Source organism: Taeniopygia guttata, chromosome 21, assembly GCF_048771995.1.
Source record: "Taeniopygia guttata chromosome 21, bTaeGut7.mat, whole genome shotgun sequence".
NCBI classification, from domain to species: domain Eukaryota; kingdom Metazoa; phylum Chordata; class Aves; order Passeriformes; family Estrildidae; genus Taeniopygia; species Taeniopygia guttata.
In genome coordinates this window covers 4,195,564-4,218,278 of record NC_133046.1, presented here as the reverse complement: position 1 = coordinate 4,218,278, position 22,715 = coordinate 4,195,564, and the positions used below count along the sequence as shown (strand labels likewise).

The 22,715-nt window shown below is 44.0% G+C and overlaps 1 protein-coding gene across 2 annotated transcripts in view; it reads left to right on the top strand.

Moving 5' to 3' along the window:
* Positions 1-22,715, top strand: part of LOC100222565 (kazrin) — a 263,876-nt gene that overhangs the window by 88,296 nt on the left and 152,865 nt on the right. For both annotated transcript variants that reach the window (XM_030289383.4, XM_041720467.2), the window contains one exon: positions 21,969-22,126. In XM_030289383.4, the coding sequence (XP_030145243.2) occupies positions 21,969-22,126 (158 nt within the window). The remainder of the gene's footprint in view (positions 1-21,968; positions 22,127-22,715) is intronic.

The following is a 22,715-nucleotide window of genomic DNA, read 5'->3' as shown; positions in this document are numbered from 1 at the left end:
TGTAAAGCACCATGGTGCCAAAATGTGACATCTGTAATGACATGCTCATCAGATTTGGTTGTATAATTTGTACCTTTAATTTATTGGGCAATGAGACTCTTAATATGTACTTCATGTGTCTCCAAAGGTTTTATTTGGCCGCCAGCCTGAAAAATATCAATATTGTAAGGATTAAGCAACCAAACAAAAAAAAAATCAAATAGTCCAACAGAGAGACTAAATCAATACAAAAGAAATGTTTGGATTGCGTGAAGTCATTGGACAAGGCAGAGGGATAAAGCTGTGGAGAAATCGATGTGACGAAGAAACAATGTGGAGAAACACCTTCTCCAGCTCAGCCAGGTGCTGCAGGGCTGGGAAAAGCAAAGGTCTGAGGTGGTGAGATGAGTGTTGGGGGTGGAGTGTCCAACCCACCACAGCAAACCCCCATTTCCTGCTGCTTTCACCCCAAAACTGATGGTCTCAGCCAAGGGTGACACTGGTGCCACACCAAAAGTGATGGTTGTCATGGTGTAGAAACAGAAAAACTCTCAAGTGTCTCGAGAAGGAGAAGGGTTGAAATATCATGGAAAACACAACCCACATAATTTATTCACAGGATGGGTCAGAAATGGGGTTTGAGTACAAATCTGTAATTAACAGCTCTCTAATTGACTCATGGGCCCATCGTCTGTACAATTAACTCCTTTCAGCTCATGTTGGACAAGCATTCCTTTGATCCAGGCAGAGTTTGTGATTTCAGATCTATAGTTTTTAACTGAAAATCCATGTGGCTGAAGATTAAAGTCTCCTCAAGGAGGACACTGCCAGCACTCACAGTATTTCTGTCTGATTTAAGGGTTTTGAGGATCTTATACCCTAAAGGTGACATGTTCCCTGTCAAGGCAAATAAAAAGTTGAAGCTTTTTAAAAATTTTTCAGTGGATCTCTCGTGGATTTTTGTAATTAGCCAATAATCTCTGTGACCATGGAGCTTTTGGAGATCTACTGTCACTGAGCTCCCTGAGGCTGCTGCAAAGGTGTGGATTTGATTTTTCTATGGATTCATAGAGTCCATGCCATCAGGGAAAGCCTTGGAACTTGTAAATCAGACAAAAAAAAAAGCATAATTATTTCCTATGATCCATTCTCATTCATTTCACAGAGAGACTGTTAGAGATGCAGTTCTGGCTGCTTCATTTTTACATTTTTAACTCCTTTGCCTTTCAAAGACCCATCTTTCCATGAAAATTTATGGTGGGTGCAAAATTCCTCATCTCCCAAACAAACCAAGTAGCTGGAAAGGAGCAGCCAATTAAGATGCACGATGCTTTGCCCGAGGTGACAGCCCATAAATCAGAGCCCGTGGAATATTACATTTTAATGCACTGCGGAATTGGTGCATCCACAGCCCCCAGCATTGCTCAGGGATGAAGTCACTCCTCGGGGGAAGTGAGGGAGGTCGCACTGATGCTATAAAAAGGTGTCAGGCCTTTGGTATGTTGTTTGTAAAAGTAAAAGAAACAAGATTCTGGGCGTCTGCTTGCTCTCACTGTTATAGGAGGTGTTTAGGAACCTAAAGTGGGTTCCTTTCTTACTGCTGTTTAATAAATGTGATTTATTAGGAGCCTGAAGAATGCTGTTAGCAGAAAGGCTTGTGAGAAAAATTAACAGAAAGCATGACTTGATGGGGTGAAGTTCAGAGCAAGCTCACTAAACTTGGCAAGGAACACATTAGGAAAACAATGCGCTTGGGCACGAAGAAATCCCAACCGTGGAGAAACAGGGTCAAGAAAAACACCCTTCTGAAAACGGGTGTTGCAGATACACACAGAGCCAGATCTACAGTTTTCACAAAAATAACACGAGAATGTGCAGAGTAGCAGCACAAAATTTCCCTCAACTTTATTTTGTTCTACTTTACTTTGATTTGTACTGTACGGTCGCTACCTCGCCAGGAGATCAGAATGCAGGGAAGGGGCTGCCTGGAGCAGTTCAGGCTGATTCCTCTGAATTTTGAGGTGATTCATGGAGGAATGTCACTGCTCCTCTTTTGGGGGTGATCCCCAGCTGAACCCATCCTGAATTCCATGTCAGGGGCAGGGAGATGGAGGAGGCTGTTCCTGGTGCCTCACTCCAAAGGGCAGCACATCCTTTGTAGAAAGGGAACCTGGCAGGCTCCGACCTCCAGAGCAGCTTCAGTCCCCCACAGGCTCAGCCACAAATACCTCCATGGTCGCCTCAGGTTTTGGCTTTCCTGTTTTTCAGATTCTCTGCTGTTTTAGTGTGTGGGTCTGGGCTTCATATTAGGGGATGGTGAGCGCTCTGCACAGAGCAGGGAGACAAAACAATTCCTTCTCCAGCTGGGCACCAAGGACAAATGATCCAAACCTCAGGCCCAAGAGCACAAACAACGTGGGCTGAAGAAATAAAAACAAGCAGGATGGGACTTGATGGGCTGGAGCTCTAAATGGACAATTAGCTCCAATATGCTAATGAACCAGAACTTAGAAAGTGTGAAACCCCATGACTGGTCTTCCACTTTTGTAGCCATTTTAAGTTGTTCTGCCCAAGGTAGATCTATTGAGGCCTCTTAATAAATCCCTACTTTAGCTTTACCCAGTCTCTGCTCTAGGTCAGCCTTCACAAGGCATCCCCACAGGCACCGAGTGCAGCTCAAATAATTTAAAGGGGAAACACGGACCTTTGAGCTCCTCTCCTCTGTGCTGGGGACAGCTGATGTACCTAAACCCAGGCTGATACAGTCCTAAGGGCTCTAGAGTGATGGTGGAGATTGGGGAACTGGTCCCCAGGCACCAAAGACTGGGTTTGTGGGTCAGGAGATCAGCAGTGTGTGTGCACTAATTTATTATTCCCTCTGGAGGTACCCTGACCTTTAAATGCTACACACAGGGTGAAATACTTGCTAATGGATCAGGTTTGTAGGCTGCTCTCAGCACCTGTGCTGTCCCAAGTCCCAGATTTGGCTGGAGCCAGTCCAATAAATCCCTCCCCAGCTGAGTTTCCAGGAGGAACCTTGCCCTGCTGTTTGGAAAACAGCAGCACAGTCTGCCCTGCTACTGCTGGAGCTTTGGTGAGCCCTGGTCTGAACGGGTCCTCTCCACTTCTTTCCAGATGCAAAATTGTGTCCTGCCTTCCAGCTTCCCCCCAGAACTGCTGCTCAGCCCCACCTGTGCTCAGCTCCACCTGTGCTCATCTATTCATTTTTGTTGAAATTCAAGGTGCAAAGCGTGAAGTCACAAGAAAGTCCCTCTCCCCCCTTAAAGATCCTTTCATGAATAATTCCCGTGCCTGTTCCTTGCTCATTGTTACACACAGCAGCCTTGGCAGATGAAGAGGTCGGTCCTTGGCCTATGCAAATGTTAATTCAGGTCTGATTTTTTTTTCCCCCCTTCCAGGTTGGCAGCCCTTTGTTTAAAATGAAAATACCTCCAATTCTCTTTCATTTCTTAGGTACAAAAATGCATTAAGGATAAGGCACTTTTGGGCCACTTCAGCTGGTTTGACCTCAAAAGGTGTAGGAGTTAGTATGGGTTGTATTGCCTGAAAGTATAATATAATATCCCACACCCTGCACTCTGCTGTGTATCCTGGAAAATCAAAACCCATCAATCAAGAAATAATCTCTGGGTTTGCACCAGTTTAACCAGAGGAGAATATTTCATGCTATTTGTTTTCCCATCTCAATGCCACATGGAAATCCCATAATTAATTAAAACATATGAGAATTTATTAAGCAACTTAGGGAAAATATCAGAATTTGGTGGTACTCAGTATGAAAGGAACCTGAATTAGGATTAAGCCCATTGTAGTGCTTTTTTATGGATTCATAACTGCTCCTGCTTTTCTTTTTTTCATTTGAGACAACTTCAGAAGATAAAGTTGGAAGAACAATGAAGCTACATTCTCAGATTTCCAGCCAAAAGGGTGTCCTTCTCCTTTTTCATCTCATGTTTATTATTTTACCCCATCAAAAAAAAAAAAAAAAAATCAGATACTTCTGATAGAGTAAAAGCAGTGTGTAGGAGGAATCAGAGGAAAACAGGCTGGAGGCTTCTTCAAGAAAAGAAGAATCTTATTGTTTGCTCCTTATCAACAGAAAGCAAAAGCCACATTAAATGGAGCTGGATAACAGAGTAATTAATTCCTCTGTCTGGAACTTTGTGTCATCTCTACGTGTGATTAGGGAAGGGCTGGGATGAAAAGCTTTGTCTCTGGAGCTGCTGCTCTCTTTCATTTCTGGAGGTTATTTTGACAACATCCTCCTCCAGCCTAGGCTTGGGTTTGTGCAAAGCTCTTGCCAAAGCCTTGCTGTCCATCAGTGGGAGTCAGGCGTGGGGGCTGGCACCTCTGGGCTCTGTGTGAAGTCAGAAGAGGCCCTCACTCCCCAGGCAGATGTCAAACCCAAAGGTGCAGCCAGGATGATGCTTTCCCTCTTGTTTCCCCTTCCAAGTGCAGCAGGATTACCTTGGCCTGGGATCTGAGCAGGGAGGGAGTGGATGCTCTTGTAGTTTGCTGAAAACCAGCCAAAATGGAAGTTTGCCAGGAGTTAGGGAGTTTTCAGTGCAGGAGCAGAGCAGAGTTGTCCTGTTTGGTATCACAGAGCTGTGGATAGCCAAAGCCATGGGCAGTAAGGGCAGCTGCAGCGTGGTCTATCCTGCAGGTGATATAAAAGGTGGGTCATTCTTTCATGAAAAGCCTCATTTGATGGCCTCCTCTTTTCCTCAAGATAATTTAGACTGTGGGAATAACTGGCAAAAGGAGCATCTGCTCTGCTGTTCCATGTTCTTACCTTTTGTTTCCACCCTGCTGGGGACCTTAAAGAAGCACAGGACAGGGAATTCTCCCCTGGAGCTCATGTGCAGAGTGTTTGTTTTTATTGTAATCATTATTATTGTTACAAATGCCCCTGTTCCCACCTGCCTGCACCTTTCTCCCAAAGCCAAAGCCCTGCTGGTGTTTCCTGGGGCATTCCCAGCCAGGCTGCTGGGCCCCAGTGGTGCTGCCCATTTCATGCCAAGCACACACAGACTTTGCAAAATGGGGATCAGTGATCTTTGTTTTTCCTAGATTTCCTCAAACCATTTCAAGACCCATTCGAGGTCAGGGACACCTGTGAACTCTTCAAATTATATTCTGAATAGCTTCACATTTGCCCTTTGTATTCATTTGCACTAATCAGTCTCTTCTCTGGTATCTCTGGGTGAGTCACTCAGGCTTCCCCACTCCACTTCTGGAGTTTGCATAGTCTGGTCGATTATGACCCAGTTTGGGTAATTTGTCCTCGTAATGATTCATTTATCACTATCCAGAACCCACTTCAGCAAAACACTTAAATGTGCTTTCAAATGCTGTACTTACAAAGAATTAAAATAAGCACTTGCTTCAATGGTCGGAGGTGGAGAAATTGTGCGTAATCACAGTTCTCCCTCACTGATAGTACTGAGAAATGTTCCACCTTACAGCATTTTGCAAAAAGTAACAATTGGAGATAAATAATTCTGATAAGCAGAATCAAATAACAGCAGCGTGTCATTCCTGATTAGATTTGACATTGTGCTAACATCCATCTTCCTCAAAAAGCTGTGTTGATGCAAGGCTTTCCTGCTGGAATCTGCCTCTAAATTATAAAACTGTCCAAAATGTACAAAAAGATTTATTTCAATTCTGAGATCATAGATTTGCTAGAGAGCGACAGAGGAAACTGCAGCATTTGCTGGATACCTTCAAAGCACATTTATGTAATTGATTCTTTTGCAAGCAGATGCAGAAGAAATATGAAATAGAGTTGCTTCAATTTGAATGCTGTTCCACTTGGCCAATAGTTCTGCAGCTGGTAGAGTTGGTTTTATTTTATATATATATTTATAAACACACATATACACACAAATATACATATATATATATATTAAAAAAACCTTTACCAGCTGAGTTGTGGCAGTGAAAACTACCTGAATACAAGCAAAGTTCTTACTGAAACTTGCCCCTACACTTTTATTTAAATCTTGGCTAAATAGGTTGGGGAAAGTTTTAATCTGAGAACATGTTGACTCTGAGTACTACTAAATACTGTGCTTAATTTGCATTTGTGAGAAAATTTTGCCATTAAAACTGCAGCAGAGCGTGAGCTGTGGTACCGTGAATGGTTTCAGGACAGGACTTTTACACCTTATTAGCACTGCAGTAAGGGAAAAATACTTTAAAAAGCATTAAGGGGGGAAAAATGTCATTAAGAACATATTTGTCAGCTTCCAGAGATGCTAATGAATAGGAACATAATGGCATTAACAGCTGGAGATCATCTCCTTTTCCAGGGAAAACTTTAACCTCACACACTTCTTTCATCTTGGTATGGAAATATGTGCTAATGAAAGCTTTTCCCAGGACAGGAGCTATTGAGGGTTTTAAGATGTGGCAAAAAAAGAGTCTTATGCTTGCAGTTCTCCTTTATACCTATTTATATTTAAATTATAGTTATTTATTTTGAACATATAAATATTAGTCTCTACAAAGAGTAACAAAAGGAGGCTGTGAAAGCAGCCAGGAGATTGAGGTCTTACACCTCAATGTTCATTTGTGGTGGTGGTGGCAGTGCTGTGCTTGTCACACAAGGAGAAAAACCCATGAGAAGATGTCTGATGTTCTCTCTGCAAACATTTCTGAGGCTGAGGAGCAATCCTGCGGGAAGGGAGGCTGTTTTTGCTTTTCATTAGCCTAATCTCGTCAGAGTTTAATAGCAAAAACATGATAAACCTCATGTTCTTTTCATTAAAGAAACCTGTATCTCCTCTACTTCAAGGCGTGCTATCTGCTGGCATTATTAAGGAGTTTATCACCCTGACTTCTCATGCAAATTACAAAGGGATTGGAAGGATTTGCTCCACAGCTGAGGAAAGAACCGGGTGGATCCAGGGGACCTGAGCATCATAATTGGCACCTAAATATGTTTTAGGCAGATGGTGCTGTAGATTGTGCCAGCAAATTACTTCTTGACCACGGCTACTTCTCTGCTGTGTGTTATTTTGTAGATTTAAATCTATCCTTTATTCATGTCAAAATACCAGTGGGAGCATTTTGAAGTGTAATTTTAAGCTGCTTACCTTGAAATGTATTAATACAGAGAAATTAATCAAAATCACAGCAAAATTTTGTCTCAGGATAAAAGTAACACCTGTGTGCCACAGGCTGAATGAAAACTGCATCTGGGACAGGTTTCCCTTTTGTCCCAGAGGAAGAGCAAGAGCTGAGTCCTAAAAATTAGCACAGACAACCCAAAATGAGCTGAATTTTAAAGGAAGGGAACTTTCCAGTGCACTGAGAGACCCTACAAATGTACTTGCATTGCCTTTTTCTCAGATCAACCTCATAACCTCTGATGATAACTCAGTGATCAGCAGCAAAAGGGCCCTTTTAATGACAAACAGGAAGATTGTGTGTAGTCTGACTAGACTGTGAAAATGTGATGTTTAAAATGCTACAGAGAGATACCCTGTGTGTGTTTGTGCTTTCAGTGTGAGCACAGTGTCACCAGCTCCACACATCCCAACTCTGGAACGGTTCAAACAGAATCTGTCTCCCACCTCCCTGAGAGTGTCTTAAAATTGTCTTTGAAATGTGGTAAAAGTACACACTTTGATTCTCACAGTGGTGTTTTCACTCTGAGCTCAGCTGCATTTAAGCTGCAGCTTTCCAAAACCAAATCAGAGCTGCTCAGGCTGCTGGGCTATGAGGAAAACGAAGAGCTACTTAGGGGTGAAATAAAGTCACTGCTACAATCAGAATAGAAATATTGCAAATGGTGTTCAAAAGGGAACAGGGGGAGCCTGCTGGTCACCTGCTCTGGTCTCGCTGTTGTCTGAGCTGCTGTGCCACCACTAAATCAGGAGTAGTGGCAACAAAACGAGTCAGTGGTGCCCCACAAATGTGAAGCACTTTGGCAGAGAAAATCAAACTGCTGTAATACATGAATCACTGCTCACCCTCTGAGTCTCTGTCTGCGTTGGTTTTTTCGTGTCTGTTTTATGAGCTGCTTCTTAGTTGCCTTGTTGGCCGAGCCAACCCTCCAGCAGAACACAAGAGCTGCTCCAGCTGAGCAGCTGCAGACCTGCCACAGCAGCTCCCCATGGCCTCATCAGGAGCCAGCTGCAGGTCCAGCACCCCTGGGACATCCAGAGAAACCTCCCCAGGATGCAGTCACCTATAGCCTTTGCTTTTCACCACCTTTGATTTCCCCTTTTATCACACTGAACAAAACACATCTCTACTCCAGCTCTCACTAAGTGTCTGAAGGGTTTCCTCGATGGGGGTTTAGCAGGGAGGAATTTGGAGTTAATGGTTCCGTATGTGATGCTGTTGCTAAGAAACCCTGGCTTGGCTCGCGATGTCCTTTTGCAGTTTGGATGGAAACGCTTGTGCTGCAGCCTCTTGGCCTGTCCAGAGCAGGGTGTGCTCTGCTCTCAGCTTGCCTGGCTCAGCCCTCGGCAAAATGAGGTGGGAATCCAATTTCCCTTGTTTTCTACCCACTTTAACCCTCGTTTTCTGAAGTCAAGACCCCCCTCCTGCCCTTGGCAGGTGCCTGCAGTCCATTACGTCTTTGCAGTCTGGGACTGGCTGTGCTGCAGCGCATTCCTGGTCCTAAATGCCTCGTATCCAGGAGATATCATCACCTGGCTAGAGACACAGAGACAATTTAAAAGCAAAACCCATCTGTTTTACACTGGCAATACGCAGTTTTCTCGTTGCCATGGCAAACCTGGAACGAAGAGCAGAGAGAGATGTTCAGGTGAGGGAACTGTGCCTCAGCAGGGAGGCAGGAAACAGGTTTGGGGTTGTTTTCTTTTTAGTGGGGTGCAGAAATCCATAGGGGTGAAACCAGATGCCTCTGTGGTAGGAACTTCCTTGAGCCACCACCCTCTCTTGGTGTGGCATTTGTATGGGAGAGCAGAGGAACCTGCACTGAGTCCTTATAGGCTTAATGAGACTTGGTTTGCAGGGGTGGTTTTTGTCCCAGTGTTTGCTCTGGATCTGACACCAGGCAAGCAATGCAGTTCCCCTTCCTTATTTCTGATGTGGGGGTGGAAGGAAAATGCTGGACAGTGGAGATGAAGATGCAGTTTCTAAAGAGCAGGGGTCCTTATGCTCAGGTTTCCCTGTGCTTTTCCCTTCCCCAAGCTGGCAGAGGAGTCCCTCAGGTGTCTGGAGCCCAGCATTTCACCCACGTGCTGCTGATGCAGCCCCATGTCAGGCTGACCTTCTGAAATCATTGTGAGAAATTGAGAAAAAGCAATTTAGGGGAAAGACACATCATTCTGATGTGCCAGCACTGATGAGGATGAAGTCCACCAAAGCCCTTGAAGCTCCACTGGAGAGAGCAGAGGTGGAGCAGCTGGAGCTATTCAGGGCTTGCTTCTTATTTACACAACACAATATTTTGCACTGGTATTGAAGTTGAGCAGACTTGGTCCTATAAGAAATAGAGTAAATAAATCTCTTGCACTGTGTGGTCTCCAGTCACCCTCAATATGACACCAAAATTAGTTGATGGAACTGTATTATCCCTTTCCTCTCTCCTGTCTTTTGGCCATGATTAGCAGGGACGTTTTCTGTCAATCAAGTGCCAAAATTAAATGCTTTCTATTTATCCATCAAAATTCTGTGCCAAAGAGAATGAATGGTTGTTCCCTTGGGCAGCTGCTGGGGAAGGTAACCAGGGCTGGGTTAGTAACAGGAGAATTAACTTTAACTGCTAATGTTGAGGTTTACACAGGTTCAGGAGCCTCAGAAAGATAAAAGGCTCCCAGAAACGGTGTCATTCTCATTGCCACCAAGGGAAGGAAGTTGGAGCTCCTCGGGATGGAGCAGTGGGGCTGGAGGATGTGTTCAGCCCCCGTGCTTGTCAGCTGGGAGGGCAGGGTGAGCATGGCAGCAGGTGAGTGTGCTTCCATCTGACTCATTTTGGGCATGTCCCACCCATCATGGGCTGGACACCCAGGGCTGGATCGCTGCCTTGACCTGTCCCTTGGGGAATATTTAAATTCCATCCTGAAAAACAAGTGAGACACTGAAATGCCTCAGTGACATCAGGAGCCCAGGAACTGAGGGCAGGTTTCAAAACAGAACGAGTCTCTGAGTCGCTTCAGGGGTTTTGAATGTTTTAATGAAAACCTTTTCTATTTACCTAATAGTCCATATCACAGAGAAGAGGGAGGATTTAAAATATCTCCTGTTCTGCTGCTGCTGTGATTCCACCTGCCTCTCTCCTGCCGGGGCACTGCAGGGATCTCATCTCTCCCTGTGCCTGGCTGCAGCCTGAGCTCCTCACTTGGATTTGGCACAGGGAACAACTGCTGGAAAATCCCAGCCCTCCCAAGTGCTGCCTGCAAAATGCTGCACATTTCTTGTCTAAATGTTCCCACACTGGTGACACTTACTCCTCTTGTCCTTTATTGATTTCATTTCTTTGCCAAGCAGCTCTGCTGCAAAGGCTACAGATGAAAGTGAGGAAAGGAGGTTAATGCAATATATGTTATCCCTGTCTACAGGGATATTGGGGATTTTCACTGCTTTCAAATTCCTGAAATGAATGCCACAAGTGAAGTTTACAAATGCAGAGTGAGTAATTTAGATATGAAATCGCTCAGCCATGAAGTCATGGTTTAAAGCTAAATCACAAAACCCAGGGAACCCAAAACAAAGAACATTGTTTTCTGCAGGTAGGGAAGTTTAGAAACAAATTATTTGCCCCTGGTCATTAGGAAGAAAAATCCACTTAGTGTCACATTTGGCTTTCCTACACATAAAAACGTGAGGAGGGGCTGCCTCCCCACTGCACATCCCATTGGATACAGCAGAGCTCAAAGCAAATTCACAGGAACATCTAGAAAACCTAATAGATGAGAAATAATTATTCCAACTGAGGCAAACATTTAAATAGTCTGTAATTACTATTGAATTTCCTACTTGTTGTGGGGATTTTTTTTTTCAGAAAATGGCATAATTTTGACAAATGATCATGCTCAGGTAGAATGAAAACAACAGGACTGAAAAGAAATGGGAAGTGCCCACTGAGTCCTGTCCAAATGCTGTCCCTAACACTGGAGGAGGATGAGTTTAAGCATCATTAGGACTTGCATGTTTTCTAAAGGAAACCTTCCCATTGACAGGCCCTTAAAAACTTGTGTGTTTTTCAGTGCAAAAAAAACCAAGGCAGAAGGGTTTGACACGTTTCCTGTGTGGGCACCTCCCCAAGTGCCACATCCACACTGAATATTTCCAGGGATGAAGATTCCACCACTTTCCTGGACAGCCAATTCCAGTGCCTGAGCACCCTTTATGTGAAGGAATTTTTCCTATTATTCCCTGGCACAACTTCTAAACCTGCTGCTTGCATGACTTGCTCTTACTTACAGGGAACATTAAGTCTGAAGCTGTGGATACAGAAAAAAATTGATCACAGGATAATATTGTTTAGGAAAAAAATACTCTTTTGCTGCACTTTATAGATGTGGTTTACAGAAATAACAAGTTCTAACACTGGTCTGAAAAAGTCTGCTTTATTTTAGGAGGAGATTATTCAGTTCAGGGCCCATAAAAATAAATGACACACTGAAGAGTGTGAATGTAAAGATTTTGCTCCAAAGATATAATCATGTCAGGGTTATTAGATGCTGAATATAGTCTCATTTTATCTTTATTTTCTAGACAGTTATTTTTATTCCACATTAACAGGGTTGGGGATATTGGCTGCAATGATACAAGTCAAAATCAAGCAGTGATGGACACTGGAACCAGAAAATAGCACAAATTGCAACTAATCCAAAATATCCAGGGTATTGTACATCCATAGGTGACATCATCCCATGGTTTAGATGAATAAAAACAGGTGTGGATTTCTCAGTCTTCTGAAGGAATGGATGCTGATTCTGTGGATGAATGGGAATGGATGAGAAGGAAACGTGGGAATAAAACAATTATCAGTCAAAAGCTGCTTGGTGGCTCAGCCAGCAGGGCTAGTGCAGATGGAGCATCTGGTGTGGTCCTCAGCATCACCTTTATCTGCAGCAGGAACTAAATCCCCCTCCCAGGCTCCCTGAGACAGCTGGGTTTGTGTGAGTGCTTGATAAAACTTGACCCTCTGATCCGCTGTACTCAGCCGAGGTTTATCAACCTGTGTTTCCACTGTTTGAATTTCAGCTTTTTCTAATGCTCTGCCAATAAAGGGGTTTTTCCTAAGATAGAATTGCTAAGCCCAGCGTTTTGTTAGTGTCACATCCAAGGGTTTAAGCAGCAGAGCTGCTCAAGGCAGCTCCCAAGGAAATTTAAATACTTGCTTTCACAGTATTCTCCATCCCTTCTTTTATCTGTGAACAAATACAGGCACATGCAGGGAGAGATTTGCAGGTTGCCAGTTTTCATGACTTTATTGAAGTCTCAGAATCATTGACTTTTTTCTGATGTGACAGATCTGGTGCTTTTTTGTTTGGTTTGGTTTTCCTTTTGTTTCTAACATTTCTGGTTGAAAGAAGTGCCATCCTAAGGGTGAAACAAAGATCTCAGGAGCTGAAGCGAACAAACACAGCGTGTTTGATTTTTACATCTTGTTTTTTAAGCTCCTTTCAGGATTTCTGGTGACCCTCTCTCATTATTGCAACATGAGCAGATTCCCAAGGCAATATCAATTGGCTTTTCAACACTCAAAACAACACATAAAACTTCAGTCTCTTCCATATGGGAAGAAACTGAAGAAACTTTGGTGGGAAAGAAACACAGCTCAGTTGTCTTCTAATGCTTTCAGTTCATTCAAACCCCAGAAAAGCCAGTGATTGTTGAAATACGTTTAGGAAGGGTTTTCTTTCACCTGTGACACAAGGGAGATGGAGCATCCTGTTTGCACCAGGAGCTGCTTGTTAAAACAGAACAACTCCCAGTCCGTAGCTGGGGAAAAGCCAGACAAATCCCTTACTGGTGGTGGCATCTCTCCTTCGTGCTGTGTGCTATTTCCACAGGCTGCAGGATGTGTGTTTGCAGATGGGAACTGATCTGTTGAGGGTTTAGCTGACCCAACCAAAACCCTGGAGCTGATTTTGTGTGAAGTGGGAACCAATCCTATGCCCCATCCAAGGCTGTTCATGCAAGCACAGATGGGCATCGCTCCCCCAGAGCCGGCTCACAGCAGCTGCACGTCTGCTCCTGCTGCTGGCACCCGGAATTTCTCTTGTTCTCCTCCTTCTTATCTAAATAAACCAGTTATTGTTTCTGGAGCACAACAGTTGCACCATCAGCCGTGGAGGTGACAAATAAATGATTACCCAACCGCAAGGAGCAAGCAGCAGCTGCGGGTGTCGCCTTTGGAAAGGTTCTTTTGGTTCTTGGCAGGTTTGAACGGAGTTTCTCTTGCAGGAGTTGGATTTGCTGGTTTGGCGTCACGCCTGCCACATTTCTCAAAGTTTGACATTGTTCCTGGCCTGGCAGTTTGCAGCTCTCTGGGGAATTCAGCATCTTGAATATTTCTGCAAATAACAACAGCCCAGCCGTGAATTTTGCAGTCTGGTTTGCTGGTGGAGTCGTGGGACCTCTCAGCTCAAGGCACTGCCCAAAGCAGTGGGACCCCATCCCAGCTGCTTCAGCCTCTGCTCCAACTCCATTTTCCCATCATAATAATAAGCATAACATGGCAATTTATGTGAATTTGGAATTTTTTTTCCCTAGAGTGAGTGGTATTTTTTTTTTATTATAATGTTTAGTAGTTTAAATAATACAGCTGGGGCGAATAAGTGAGTTTTTAGGGATGGGATCATTTCTTCACCTGGATGATGTTCTCATAGCTCTAGTGAGATTTTATCCAAAGAGGAAAATATTGTTTATTTTCTAAATTACCCTGGCCATGTTTTAGTGAGAGGAAGCACTGAGCCTTTTCATTTTTAAAATGTTGGCCAAATTCTAGTGAACTTCATCTCACTACTATTAGCTGTGACTTAGAGCTGAAGAAACTGAGGCAAAGAAGAAAAAACTCCTTTCCAGAGGGATGATTTTAAAAAGCTCAGAAAGACAAATATAACAGCTCTTCTTTCCCTACTCAGTTCAGCTGTATCTTGGATACGTTAACAGGAATTTTTTTTAGCAATAGGGGGGTTCTCCAAGGAGAATATGGACATCTGTCCTTGCAGACAGATCTGGAACTAATGTCCCTTTTCTGCTCAAATACGAGGCTTTTAAATGGAGAGGGAGTGTAAGAACAAATTACAAAATTTATTTCTGTGTTCCTAGATTCAAAACATACCAAAACAATGCAAAACTGACATTTTTTATTGAAGTGGTTTAAAGTCCAATTTTGAAAGAATTTTCTGCACCATAAAAGAGATGTCAATGAAAAATTTTGATTATTAAAAAGCTGCTACCACCCTGCAGAGCTCCACTTGATGTTATTTTCATTTCCAAAAAGGTCGGGTTTGGAAAGAGAAACTAATAAGCTGAAAAAATGACCACCTTTATTGCAGAGCATGTTTTCCTCTGGAGCTCTAGTGCCATTTACTGGTCTGATGGCTTTCTTTTGCATCTGGGAAGCTCTGAATGCAGCTCTTTGCCAGTTACACACCAGCCATTTAGAACCCAGAGAGACCAGCTCGTCAGTAATTACTGTAATGGGTTATTTGCAGTGTTTCTTGAAAGGTGATTGAGCCCTTAATGCAGACACCAGATATTTTTTTTTCTTCACTTAATGGTGTGGTAAATTATTCCTACAAGGGGGCTCATTGAATGCCTCCTTTGAAAGAAATTAAAGGCCACAAAGGAAGAAAAAAAGCTGTAGGTCTCTTCTTAGCGACAACAGGAGAAAATATTTCTGGAGTGGTTGAGATTGAGATCTGCCGGAGCTCACCTCTAGGTCAGGGGTGGCTCCGTGTGGTGGAAAAATCTCTCCTCCAACCCGTGCTTTCAACAAAAAGCTCAGAAGTCTTCTGTTGTTTGGTCTCAAGGCAGTTTATTGAAAGTTATCTAAAAGATTTTCTTCTGGGGCTGCTGTGGTTTGCTCACAGCTCAGGCAGAGGCACACACACCCCCTGACATCCTCTCTGACTCCCGACTGCTTCTTCTCTCCCGCCCAGGGCTGCTGCTGTCTTTTATATGGTACATTACGTGTTACATGGGTACAGTTTTTCCCCAATACATACTACCTATATTAAATGGTGCTTTTCTATCTTTTATATGGTACATTACGTGTTAGATGTTTACAGTTTTTCCCCAATGCCCATTACCTATATTAAATGGTGCTTTTCTACTCTAAACCAGTTGTGAGTGCCAACATCACCAAGACCATGGAGGTAAGGAAGAAGAAAGAGGGAGGACAGGACAGGCCCAAATCCCTCCATCTTAAACTTCTGACCCCCATGTACAAAACCAAAACCCCCCTGTACAGCACTCAAAAATTCTTCCCTCTACTTTGTGACTACTTCTACTATAAGATCTAAACTTTTGTGACGTCTTGTTCTTCCTGCAAGGTTGGTAAATCATCCCACGGTTCAAATCCAAAATCACAGCTGTTTCCAGCTGCCTGCCAGGGTCTCAAATGCTTCTGACCTGGGCCCGGAACATCCAAAAATGTCTGAGGGACATTTTGAGTTCCGACAGAGATCTTCCCAGTGTTTCTGTGTCAGCAGGGTCTGGCACGAGCACGTGGATGGGGCAGATGGCTCAGGGTGGATTCTCTAGTGCAGAGCAGCCTGGCAGAGGAAAATGGGCTCTGTTTGCTCAGAGCTGCTGCCCTGTGATCCTGGTGCCCCTGGGTGCTGCAGCTCTGCAGATCAGCTTCTCATCTGGGTGGAAGTGAGAGGTGTTGAAGCAGTGCAGGAATGGCTCAAGTGAGGGGAGCAGGTTGGATATTAGGAAATGTTTCTTCACTGTAAGGGTGGAAAGCACTGGAATAGGCTCCCCATGGAAGAAGTAGAGTCAGCATCCATAGAAGTGTTCCAAAACCAAGCAGAGATGGCATTTTGTGATGTGAGTCAATGGGCACAGGGGTATCTGGGTGAAGGTTGGGCTTGGTGATCTTGGGAGCCTTTTCCCACCTTGAGGATTCCATGCTTCCATGATTCTATGACTCTGTGATTTCATGAGCTTGGCTTTTACAAAGGGAGGTTTCTTCTACTGCTAAGTGAATAAATTAATTGATCTGTCCAAATGCAATTAGCAAATGCTACAGCAGGAAAGGCTTCCTAATCAGAATCATTAATCTGGCAAAAATGAACTGTTGCATGTCTTGCATGCCCTTTTTTTGGACACAGCAAAAAACAACCTCTTTAATATAATAACATTGGGGTTTATTTATAATTTAGCTGTATAAATATCTTATTTTTACACATGGTACTGGCTACATGCCATAACCCAAACTGCCTTGAATTTCCTGGGCTGCAGTGCTGGCTGTTCTTTGGTTCCAAAGGCAGGATTTTGAGTTTTCACAGGAACATTCTTAATTTCTCCCCAAACCTGTGCAGGTAGAAGTTTTTGCAGGTGGGGATGAGGGAGTATTTGAGAACTGGCTGTGATTTAGAGGAAGCAGAACACACTGCTGATCCTTGTGCAGTCTGTCTCTCCGTGCTTTCACTGCCCCAAACCTGTGGGTTGCCCTGGCATCAGGAGAGGAACTTTCCCTTTTCACCTCCTTCAAGGGAATGAGAGCATCCATCATTATTCATGGGGCTGAAGTCACACAGAAAGTTATAATCTGACAATTAAAAAAGAGTTCAAGAAATTTAGTCAATCTCCTGAGCAAATCAGTTTTACCTACTCTTCAAAAAGGGGTTTGAACTGGGAAAAATATAAATCCAACTCATCAGGGCTGTCCAGTCTGGAGAAATGAAGGCTCTGGGGAGACCTCAGATCCCCTTCTAGTACCTAAAGGGGCTTCAGGAGAGCTGGAGAGGGACTTGGGACAAGGGATGGAGTGACAGGACACAGGGAATGGCTTCATCTGGGAATGCCAGTGGGATGGCAGGGAATGCCAGAGGGCAGGGACAGACGGGATTTTGGGAAGGAATTCTCTGTGAGGGTGGGCAGGCCCTGGCACAGGGTGCCCAGAGAAGCTGTGGCTGCCCCTGGATCTCTGGAAGTGTCCAAGGCCAGGCTGGAGCAACCTGTGGGAGATGTCCCTGCCCGTGGCAGGAGGGGTAGAATGGGGTGATCTGTAAGACCTCTTCCAACCCAAACCATTCCATGATTCCTTACTGTGGGAGATGCTGGAAGGCATTTGGACACTCTGGAGCTACCGAGCCCTGAGTCTGGCTCTGGACACGGAGAGAGCTCGGACAGGGAGCCCTGAAGTGCTCTGAGTATTTTCTTTTTCCTCACTGCAAAACCAACCCCTGTGGCTGTTGCTCCAGGAGCTTTTTGGTAACACTGAACACTTATGAGTTGCACAGTTTGCCCACACATATATCCCAGCCTGTGCAGAGGCTCCCAGGGCCTCCTTAGGCAGCGAGGTTTCCCTGGCAGCCCGGAGCAGGGAACACTGCTCCCTTGGGATGGGTTTCCAAAGGATCCATCCACGCAATGTGGCTTTCTGCCTTCTCTCCCCACGGGAGCAGATCCCCAGTGGTGAGAGCTGACTGCTCACACCAAAGTCAGACTCAAACATCTTCTCTATTTCATGTGGCAGAGTCAGCCCAGGAATCCTTATGCAGCCTCCCTTGACAAAATGATGATCGTGTCCGTCCTCTTTCATTTACTCACTGCTGCTGCTGAGAATTAATTTTAGACTCTGCTGGCTTTTGTCAGTAGATCTCAGGATATATAATCTATGCTTTATTTTATTTTGTGCTCATCTGGGCAGTAACTGGAGTGTATAAAATGGGGTCTCCTGGAACAACTTTATTGCTTCAGCCTCTTCCTTGAATGAGTTTTTGGCACAAGTATAATTTTTCCCTCATCTCCGACAGAAAGCAATTTCCTTTTTCCCCTGCACGTCCTTCAGGCTCTGGTGATTCTGCCCTGCTGAAAACCAACTTTGCAACCCATTCTTGCTTCTGGGGTGGCAAATTATCCTCACCTGAGCACCCCAGCACAGCACATCCTCTCTGACAGCAGCAGGCAGAACCCCTGCCCCCTTAAGAAATTATTTGATCTCTTTTTGGGGTGACACCAAAGAGCTAAAGGAGGATTGTTATGGTTCCTTCACCTCTTGAAATTGATCCTCACAGCGAGGAAATGATGAAATTGGAATGGGAAAAGCTGGGATGCTGACAGGACTTTGACAGCTGTAACTTTTATTTAGCCTGTTGTCTTGCTTGCAGTGTTACTGAACTGTTACCGACCTCGAGCCAAGGGGAATGACATGGCAAGGGAAAGGTGCTGTCTTAATTTTTTTCTCTTTTTTTTTTCACTTTAGTGGACCAAAAAGTATCTTTTAATCTCCACTGGACATACCTGTGTTTATATATATATTTTTTTTTTTTTATTATTATTTTTTTCCTTTAAGAAGAATTTGATGTTTTCATAAAGAACTGTCCGGGTCAGTGGAAGTGTTGTTCAGCAGAAATGTCTGAGCCATAACATTGTGAGAGATGAAGGATTTGCCTCATTGTCTTTGTCCTTTATATTTTTAGTGCAAAAGGCAGGAAGTTTTCCTTGATTTAAATGAGAAGTATCAAATTTCTTCTGCTTATAAGAAGGGCCCTTTGGAAGCTGTGTTGCAGACTGATACAGGACTTCCAGAAAAATAGTGTCAGGAATGGTTTGGGCTTTTCAGCTTTGTTTTCACTGTGTGTGTAGCCTGGAGGTTTGGAAATACCTCTGTTGCTTTCATGAGGAAGACTCAGAGGATTTTGTTTTCCAATACAGTTTCCACTGTATTAATGGGAAAAGATTTGTTTTGCTAAGCAGATACAAATACAGCACTGTGACAGATCCCTCTAAAAATTGGTTCAAGTCAATACTGATCTGCTTTCCCCACATTCTTACTGGAAAATATTTTTTCTGATTCCTCTGGCATCTCTCTAAACCTAAAGAATTACAAATGAGGGAAGCATTTGCCCCCCTGAGCTTCATGGCTACATACTGCTCCAGCACTGCTAAACTTCCCAAAGAGAAAAAGAAATATTGGAGAATGGAGAGCTGTAGCTTCAGATGAAGAGGTTGGGATTATTTAGGATAATATAATTTAGTTTGCTTTGAATTACTTTAAATCAGAAAGCCTGGGAGAAGTTCTCCATGTACCAGTTTCTGGTCACAGTCTATGTAAATCTGGAAGGGAGCCATCAGCTCGAGGAGAACTCTGGTGTACATTTGTATTACTGAAAGCAGATGTGGACTCAGGGCTCCAGCCAAAATTTCAGAGTAGGAAAAAAATGATCTGTCCCCAATTCCTCATCGGTCAGAAAGGATGGGATGAATCAATACTGGTGCATTAGTGCTGGGGAGATGGCTTTCAGGCCTGACGTGTCTGATAGAGATGCTAGCTCAGTCCAGGAGTGATAAGAAAATCAAACTGCTGCTGCCTGCATGCAGCCATGTGCCTGCTGCTCCCTGCATGGAAAACCTGCAGCTCCCTGGGATCACAAGCGGTGCTTGGTGTGAGGACAAGAATGATCCCAGAACGATTTGGTAATGGGGACTTGGAGAAGTTCAGCTGCCCGTGGTTTCATGGAGGAATTTGGGTGTGTCCTGACCTCCTTCTTGTTCTTCTTGTCTGCCATGTCTTGCTGTGATAGTGACACTTTTCTATTGGTTTAAGGTAGGGACACACTGTCCAACACAGATTTTAGGTATTGGTATGGGGAACTGTAAACATGTGGGAATCCAAGGCATCCCTCTGGCTGCCCTGGCAGGTCTGGGACCCTGGCAGGGGTCAGGAACCCCCCTGGACAGAGCCCCCAGAGACACTGTCTGTGATCTCTGTCCATGGAAAAGAGTTTTCAATCCTACAGGATGAATTACAAGCTCTGAGGGTTTGATATAAGTAATAATTAAGTGTGGCACGGGTGCAAATGTAAATTTTTAGGATTCTAGATTAGGGGTCCAAAGGGGACAAGATGGAGGAAATTGGGTGTGCCTTGTCCTTTTTCTCCTTCTTCATGCCCTCCATGTTTCACTGTGGTGTTGGCATTTTTCTGTTGGTTCAGGCTGGGGACACACTGTCCAACGTAGGTGACAGATATTGGCACGTTATTGTAAATCCAGCACAGGTAGTTTCTGGTATTTAATGTTTGTACCATCCCACTGAGGGCAGAGCCCCACACGCTGCCCTGCAGGACAGAGCTGCGGCAGGGCAGCAGAACATGTTAGAGATAAACAGAATAAACAACCTTGAAACAGCACAGATGAATTATGACTTCTTCTTTGGCAGCGGGGCTGGAAGACAGAGACTTTCTACAATCTCAGGATCATTTAAATATCACAGATTCCATCAGGCTGCCTCATGACAAATGTGTGATGTGCACATGAGCCCAGCAGTAAAATTGTTATACAGTCAAGATTGGCCCTGGCAGAGGTGCCCAGAGCAGCTGTTCCTGCCCCTGGATCCCTGGAAGTGCCCAAGGCCAGGTTGGACAAGGCTTGGAACAACCTGGGATAGTGGAAGATGTCCCTGCCCATGGTGGGATGAGATGATCTCCTCCAACCCAAACCTTTCCATGATTCACTGTATGATTCCATGATTTATGGTGTGTTTAAAATAGACCCTACATCACAGTTTGCCTCAAACCCCTTTTCTGTAGCAGGAGGTGCAGGGGCACCCTGAGTGCTGGGAATCCTCCCAGTCCCCTCACCAAGGCATGTCCAGGCACAGATTTTGTTTTATTATTTTAATGAAAAATAAACCCTCTCAGTAAAGAAGATTCTGCTCTTTCCCTCCTGCATTTTGGAGACGCAACTGTGATTTGTTATGGCCCTTTTGTCTGGGGAAGATTTGTTCCTCAATGAGTGGTTTCTGGCTAATCTTTACTACTTCCAATTTTGTGGGAAGATCTTTTAGACAGAACTAGGTCGGGTATATTTCAATTGCCTCGTGTTCTTAAGATCAGTTTGTCAGAGAGTCCTAAATAACACATTGCTTTATTCATAAACAGCCTGAGCAAGCCAGGACGTGCAGCACGTTCAGGGTGTGACAGTGATGTGTTACTCTGAGCTTATCAAAAGGCTCCACTGCTTGAGCCACCAGCACAAAGAAAATACACTGAAGAATTATTTGGACCTCATTTATTTAATGAGCCAGCAGTAAAAATGAAACCTCCAAACTTGCCATGGTTGAGAAGCAAATCGCAGCACAGATTTTTCAGATCTGTAGAAGTCCAGAGCTTTTCATTGGGTGGAAATAAATGTGACCATTGGTTCATATATAAGTTGTAGCTTCATAAAGTGTGTGAAATTTCTGGGGAATTCCTGTGAGCTGTGGAGGTGGTGATTTCTGACTGAGAGCAGAATCTCACATATAATACCTGGGGCTGAGCCCACAAAGGAGAATTTAAAAGATTAACAGTGATTCAAATACCAATAATCACGAAGAAAGAAAATTAGCACTATTTTAGCTGTTGGTCTGACTCACTCCCACTCTAGCTAATAAAAAGCCAATTTTTCCAGCTTCTCTCCTTCATTTTGTCTGGAGTTCTGGTTCCCTGCACATGAGAGGGAACAGGTCTCTGGGCTGGGATTCAATAGACTGACTATTTTTTTTTCTTGTTTTCACTTTAGCCATGACTTGTTACTTCAGATTAGAAACATAATCATAGAATCCTGGAATGATTTGGGTTGGAAGTGTCCCTCAAAACAACCTCATTCCCTGCCATGAGCAGGACCAGGCTGCTCAGGGCCTCCTCCCCATGTGTGTATGATGCCTTTGCTGGTCCTCTCAGGAGAGTCCAGGGGAGGTAATCAATTATTTCCAGAGCAAATCACACTCATCTCAAACTGAAAAAAAAAAAAAAAGTTGGCTTCCTCCAGCATGGTTTCATTCCTGTTTCTTGCTTTCCCTCTCTCCTGCACAGCTGTGGAGTCGCTGCATTCCCTGAATGACCAGATCTCCCATTTCATCGTCAGCAAGTCAAAAACCCTGGAGGAGGATGAAGATGCCTTTTTGCCCAGTGAGAAGGAATCTCTGAAAAGTGCCATGAGGCTGATGAGGCACCTCCTGATGGATGCACAGGTAGGAAATCAATACACAGACGTGTTAGGAAGTGAGGAAGGCACATTACACAGATCTGGAGGAATATGTCATTTTTATGTGCAGTTTTAGCAGTGGAGAACATTAATTGCTGCTTTAAAACTTATTTTGGCTTTTGAAAACTGCAGCTGTGGGAAGAACAGCTCAGTGCACAGAGTGTGCAGCTTGTGCTGGGGCTGAGCTTCAGATTCAGGCTTGAAAATGGCTCTTAATTTCAGGAGAAAATGCAGTAATGTACCCATTGATGGGAATCCAGCAATGTACCCATTGATGGGAATCCAGCATCAGCACTACCAAAAGAAAATCATCTGTCCACTAAGCATCTGTGCTCAATGCCAGTTTTAGAAGTGCCAGACAACTGAGCTGTTGGTTTAGCCAAGCTGTAAAATGCCAGTTAAAAGTCATGAAATGATGTGCAGATGTTTCTTTGTGCCTTTGCTGCTTCAACAAAAAAATCTCTTTCTCTGTAGCTTTGCTGTGTTGCAGTCTTTCCTTCAGCCTACAAAAACCACCCTTTGAAATATTAATTATATTTATCTTTTTACATTCTGTTTTGCTCATAATTTGCAAA